Here is a 6,731-nt window from a genome sequence, read left to right on the forward strand (position 1 = left end):
GGGGCCCTCTGGCATCCCAAGCGAGTTCTTAACCATCGCGCCACTCGGCCGGCCCCCAGCAATTCTTAACTGATGCCCTTGGTTCTGTAGCTTTTCTCACGTTACGGTCCTCCCCAGGAGAGCCTCTTTCTGAAGTTACTGTTCAGGCAGGTTAGAGCCCATGTAAACCTGTGAGTTATAAGCCCTGGGACCTTTCAAGGTTCTGCCACCAACTTAAAATATGACCTGGGTTACGATTCTGTCCAATTTCCTTAGCATAGAGCTAAAAACATTTGTCCTTACAAGCAAGTAATCAGTCTGTGAAAAGTAAAACACCATTGGTGCTCTTGTCATTAGTTCTGTGACAATCCGGATGGGGTAGGTTGATGTTTGTTTTCCTTTATAGTCACAGAAAAATCTCCAAAGATCTTTTTATGGTGTTCTTTCTTCTAGGTCGCCAACTTGGCCTGTTCCATCTCAAACAATGAAGAAGGAGTGAAGCTTGTGCGAATGTCTGCGAGCCAGCTCGAAGCCCTCTGTCCTCAGGTAAAGTATAACCAGCAATGTTTAAGTTACCAACCAGTTGGATTTTGGCTAGGGTGGAGATGAGGTTTATTTGTTAGTTGTGTTTTTAGGATTTTGTCACTTGAAGACAAAACACTGATCCAGAGTCTGTGAAACTTGGAGAAATTTATATTTAACTTCAAGTGACATTTCCTCAGGGCATCACATGTTACTTCCTATGCTCTTGCCCTTCATTAAAACTGCATAGTTTCCTCCACTGCTGACAAATGGAGGGTGGGCCGTGATCATACTGTTCAGTCCACACCCTCCATGAGAAGGGGCCCTGGGCAACTTCTGTTCATCCTGGAATCACACAGTTACCCTGCAAGCCTGGAAGTATAACAGCCACCCACCCACCTGCACTCCCTCCATCATGCCCGGTGTTTGGGTCTTATTTATGATGGCATGTTGGAAAGCTGGTGATGAGGCGCTAGGTTAAGCATCTGGCCCATTAGAAAGACTGAAGCGCATAGAAGAATGGTTGCTTTGTTAATGCCCAATGTGCTGCCTGCCTCCTATGAGGGGAACTGATCCCCTTCATGGGGCCTGATAGTCCTTGTCCCTGACAGGGATCTCTAAGCAGCTTAAATGCTGTTTCAGTGGAAGAGCTGCCTCTCCAGCTTCCCAGGTGGAGGATGCTCATGGGCCTACTCGAAGGGTTTAGAGTTAACCTCTCTCTGGATGGCCTGCCGGATGGCAGTGGCCACAGGTAAAAGGGAATAAAGCACGGGAGCTGGAGTAATGGAATAGAGGTCACAGGAATGAAGCGTCTGTTATGTCTCCAACAAACATGTGACCGATACGTTGGCTCTTTCACATGCATAATTCCTGATACTCAAGGTAGCTGACCAGAGTACGTAAAGCCTGATTATTAATCGGAGATCCTAACGGTGCACAGATTAGTTAGGGCATTTGTTCTCACTCTCAACCATGTGGATTATTTTGCCAGTGAGAGTTGCTTCGTCTCAATATTAGCGTGATGGGCCAATTGTGAATACACATTATGTGAAGGACGTTTCCCAGCTTTAATCCAGTCATGACACCTGCTAGTGATTGCTAGCTGTACAGATAATAAGCACAATGGATTGAATCACCTCCAGAAAGTTAATGGATGACCAACTTGTATGAAATAAACAGAGAGCAGATTTCTAAAGATTTGGCATTCTTTCCTCAAATTTGCCATTTTACCCTATCAGCACTTTACTTTTAATGTCTTTGATTCTCCGTTTGGTTTTGAAATGGTTGAAAAGCGACAAAGCTTTCACATACTGGCTGAAACAGATGGTAACATACGCTGATCACACGTACCAAAAGTATTTATATAAATGATCTTAAAGCCTAGGGAAAAAGTCACATGGGGAATCTAGTAGATCCTAACGAAAATGGCAGTGTGCAGAAATCACGTGTGGCTGGGCCATGTTGCCCAGGTTTGAGTTTGCCATCAGAAAGCATCCGTTCTCCTTCTCCTTTGCAGTTTCATTTCTCCTAGAGCATACCTCATGGGGAGTGGGCTTAGACAGGCTGCACCCAGACCACGCTTGGTATTTGGTATATGTCCTGAATAAAAAGGGGTTTCTCCATAGTCATGGCAAATACAGTAGCCATTTGCAGGCATGGTAATGACATTACATGCATCACTGTGTGCTGTACCATCATTGCTTGGTCCTTTCATTATTTTTAAAGAGAAATCAGCAGTTCAGATTTTTGTCAAGTCTCAATTTTAAATGATTGGTAAGGTTTGAAGTTTTGAAGTTCTTTGAGGAGGGTAAGCCAAGCTCTTCCGGGAGCTACATAGGGCTGACTCTGGCCCACGTGCTTCCTGCTCAAAGGGCCCCGCTCTCCTTCAGGGCAGCTGATGGCGGACCCTTTGAGAAGCGGGATTTGAGTGGAGCGCTCTTACTCTTTGTCCTGATGTAGAACAGTGACCTCAGGCGGGGTCAGGAGGGTGGTGGGAGTGTCCTATCCCTGAGGTATTCCTTTCTGCAGTCACTGGCTTCTTGGTTAAACACTCCAGGCAAATTAATTAACTAGGCTAGTTTGTTACTTTTCCAGGAGTTTAAGGTGGTGTTTAATATGCTATAACATGTATACAGTTATTATATTAAAGTCTGTTTCTTTATTGTGAGGCTACTGGCAACATCTGTCCCAGGATGGAATATGTGTTGGGTTTTTCCAGGCTGGTTTTTGTGCCTCACACCCAGGCTGCTGCCTTCAGGCAGCCGTGGCCCCTGTGCTGGGGGGACCCCTCGTGCAGCTTCCCTGGGGGCTGCTTTCAGTGGCCCCCCCCCCTCCAGTTTGGAGTTGGCTCCTAGACCTTATTGCTCCTTCCTGGAGGGGAGAGAGGACAGATGGCGCCTCCAGAGTTCTCTTCTTCCTCATTTTCCAGTTGGCCCAATACCAAAATTAACTTGCAGAAATGGGAAATTTTTTTTTTCTTTTTTATGAAATATACATTTTTTAGAATTAGTTTCAGCTGTACAACACAGTGCAATAGTTATACTTTTTACCCCTCGAAGTGACAACCCCCTTCCCCCAATTTGCCGCCCCATTTCCCCCCAATATCATACGTATCTATTACAATTCCCTTGACTCCACTCCCAAACTATACTCCACGTCCCATATATATATTCACTTATAGTTGACATAGAAATGGGAAATTTTGTTTTAAAGTACTAACTTTTTAGTAGTCGAGCGACTTTAACTCCAAATATTTTTTATTAAAGTTGAGTTGAGGAGGAGGTCACCCGAAAGTGGCTTTATTTTGTTGCATGTGGGGGGAAAGCACCCACATTTTTTTGGTGATTTGCTGTTAATCATGAGTACGAAAGGAAGTAGGTCACTTCTTTTCCTGCATGTTCTTCTACTTTGTGGCGGTGTCATCTCTCTCTCAGTTCGTCAGAAAAGGGACCTGCCTTCAGCTGAGCAGAAAAGAAAAAACCATGCTGGGAAAGACCTGAATTTGTGTCCCCACATGTCCCCAACTTTGTCTTGCTTATGGATGTGCCTAAGTCATTTTAGTCCATGGTAGCTGCTTAAAGTACTTCAGTTTTTCAATTCATTTGGTGCTGGCCAGGGGCAAAAACAGGAAAAACCAAAACAAAGCCCTGCCAACATCAGGTTTCTGACAACTGAGTCTTTAAAATTTGAGGAGGGCACCTTTGGAGATCATCTTACTTAATATTTTAGTTTTCTTAGTTCATTGTGCAAGCATGAGCATTGTACACTTAACATTAATACAAATCTGGCACTTTAATAATTCACGTAGCCTGGTTTAAAACGGCCTTTCTTGGAAATCTACAAAGGGTGAATTAAGTATTTGAAGCCACTGCTTATCTACATTTTTGGGGGGATACTTTTCACTAAATTGAGAAATAACTTATAAAATTGTACATTCTTCTACCTCCTTAGATTTATCTTCCATATTGTTTTTTTCTTCCATTGTGCTTTTGGGAAAACTGATCATTTTCGTGGCTGACAGGCTTGACAAGCATCAAATAAGTATAAACCCAGACAGGCCTGGTCTGCAGGCAGTGAGAAAATATACAGCTCTTAAAGGAGCATCCAAGGCCGAGCGGCCAGGGTAGCCTGCAGCCTCAGCTCTCACTCATCTATTATTTCACAGTCATAGGACCATCTACCTTCGAATCACCCCGCTCTTTCACTTCTGATATTCTCTAATCTTTTCTCACAAAGCAGTTTCACAGAAGAGTTCCAAGGAGATGCTTCTGACTAAAAGTTTGACCATTTTCTGTTTCCTCCATCCTCACCCTCATCCCAGAGGTCTGCAGGTCCCAGGCCTCCGGAGACACTGCAGTCTCCTTGTTAGGTTTGCATATTGATATTGGTCTTGTTTTCTTCTCTTGTATCATAAAAGTTGAAAGTGTTTCTTTCTCTTCCGTTTTCTTGAAAAATCTGTGTAATTGATATTAGTCCTTTTTTTTCTGTGTTTGGGAGAATTTACCAATGAAGCCGTCTGGCCTGGCGTTTTCTTCATGGGAAGGTTTTTTTGTTTTGTTTTTATTTGTAGCATGAATTTTATTCTAAAGAAATCAACAAATGCCTATTACTCTAGGCCTATGGCCAGGCCTTTTAAATATTTTTGCTACAGTAGTATTTTTCTAACTATATTTTCTTTTTCTATTTTTAATTATTTTTTATTGTGAAATACACATTTTTTAGAATTAGTTTCAGCTGTACAACAGTGCAATAGTTATACTTTTTATCCCTTGAAGTGACAACCCCCCTCCCCCAATCTGCCGCCCCACTTCCCCCCCAATATCATACATATCTATTACAATTCCCTTGACTCCACGCCCACACTATATTCCACGTCACATGACTACACACACATACATACATACATACATATATATATATATATATATATTCAATTATAGTTGACATACAATATTATACAACATCAGCTTCAGGTGTATAGTGCAGTGATCAAGCCTCTATCCCATCCATGAAGTGGTCTCCCTAGCAAGACATGTGACCATCTGACACCCTACAAAATATTTACAACATTATTCATTATATTCCCCAAACAGTCTTTCATGTCCCTGTGGCAATATTGTAGTTACATATTTATGCTGTCTAATCCCTTCCCCTTCTCCCTCATCCCCACCCCCTCCCAACTAGCAGCCATCAGTTGTTCTTCTATATCTCTGTGACCACTTCTGTTTACTTTGCTCATTCATTCAGTTTTTTAGATTCCACATGTAAGTGAAATCATATGGTATTTGTCTTTCTCCGACTGACGTATTTCACTTAACATAACAGTCTCTAGGTCCATCCATATCGTCCCAAATGGTACGATTTCATTCTTCTTTATGGCAGAGTAATACTCCATTGTATAAATGTACCACAGTTTCTTAATCCAGTCGTCTACCGATGGGCATTTCGGTTGTTTCCAAGTCTTGGCTATTGTGAATAGCACTGCAATAAACATAGGGGTACATATACTTTTTCGAATTAGCGTCTTGGGTTTCTCTGGATAGATACCCAAGAGGGAATTGCTAGGTCATACGATAGTTCCATTTCCAGTTTTTTGAGATACCTCCATACTGATTTCCATAATGGCTGCACCAATCTGCAGTCCATGGGAAGGTTTTTAACAGTGAATTCTTGAATAGATAGCAGGATATTCAGATTAGCTGTTTATTCTTAAGTGAGCTTTGCAAATTTGTATTTCATCAGTTGCTACTCTGTTATTTTCTTTCTTTTGCTTTGCTTTGGGTTTAATTTGCCCTGTTTCTAGTTTCTAAAGTAAAAAGCTTTTAGATCATGGATTTGAGACCTTTTCTAATGGACAGTTAAAGATTTAATGTTGTAAATTTCTCTCAAAGCAGTGCTTTAGCCACATCCCACAAATGTCAGTGTGTGTGTGTGTGAGAAATAGTGCGGTTGAGATGGTCAAGAAAGACCTCACTCAGAGAGTGCTATAGAAGCAGAGACCTGGGGGAGGTGACTGAGCAAGCTGTGGAGTGTCTTATGGGAGAGGACTCCAGGCAGAGGGACCAGCAAGTACAGAGGCTTTGAGGCAGGGGGTCAGATACCTGACAGGAGTTGGGTGGTATAGGGCCTTTAGGGCCATGGTGAGGCCGTTGGCTTTTTACTCTGAGTGATCTGGGGAGCCATTGAAGGGTTTTGAGTAGAGAGTTGACATGATCTAACTTAGATTTTAACAAGGTCTCTCTGACTTCTGTGAGGAAGGATGGAAGCACAGAGACTTAGGAAGTGCCGTAAGCAGAATAATGTCCTCCCCCCCAAAGGTGTCCATTTTCTAACACCTGAAACCTGTGAATACGTTACCTTATATGGCAAAGGGGACTTTGTAGAGGTAAACTCAGGCTCTTTAGTTGGTTAGATTATCCTAGATTATCCAGGTGGGACCCCAGTTGAATCATAAGGATCCTTATACAAGGGAGGCAGGGGTGTCAGACTCAGAGAAGGAGATACGATCATGGAAACAGGCATTGGTGTGATGCGGCCACAAGCCAAAGAATGTGGGCAGGTTCTAGAAGTTGAAAAAGGCAAGGACTGGATTCTTCCCTAGAGCCTCCAGAATGAACAGTTCTGATGACACTTTTATTTATTTATTTTTTAAAAATATTTTTATTGGGGAATTGGGGGAAGGGGAACAGACAAGTTGCTATCTTTTTGTTCTTCAGTCTAGTTGTGGAGGA

At 42.5% G+C, this 6,731-nt stretch overlaps 1 protein-coding gene across 1 annotated transcript in view; it reads left to right on the plus strand.

Moving 5' to 3' along the window:
- Positions 1–6,731, plus strand: part of CTNNA1 (catenin alpha 1) — a 179,697-nt gene that overhangs the window by 143,471 nt on the left and 29,495 nt on the right. The window contains exon 10 of the mRNA XM_019661933.1: positions 433–525. Coding sequence (XP_019517478.1) covers positions 433–525 — 93 coding nt within the window. The remainder of the gene's footprint in view (positions 1–432; positions 526–6,731) is intronic.

Source organism: Hipposideros armiger, unplaced genomic scaffold (genome assembly GCF_001890085.2).
Source record: "Hipposideros armiger isolate ML-2016 unplaced genomic scaffold, ASM189008v1 scaffold_11, whole genome shotgun sequence".
Lineage (NCBI taxonomy): Eukaryota > Metazoa > Chordata > Mammalia > Chiroptera > Hipposideridae > Hipposideros > Hipposideros armiger.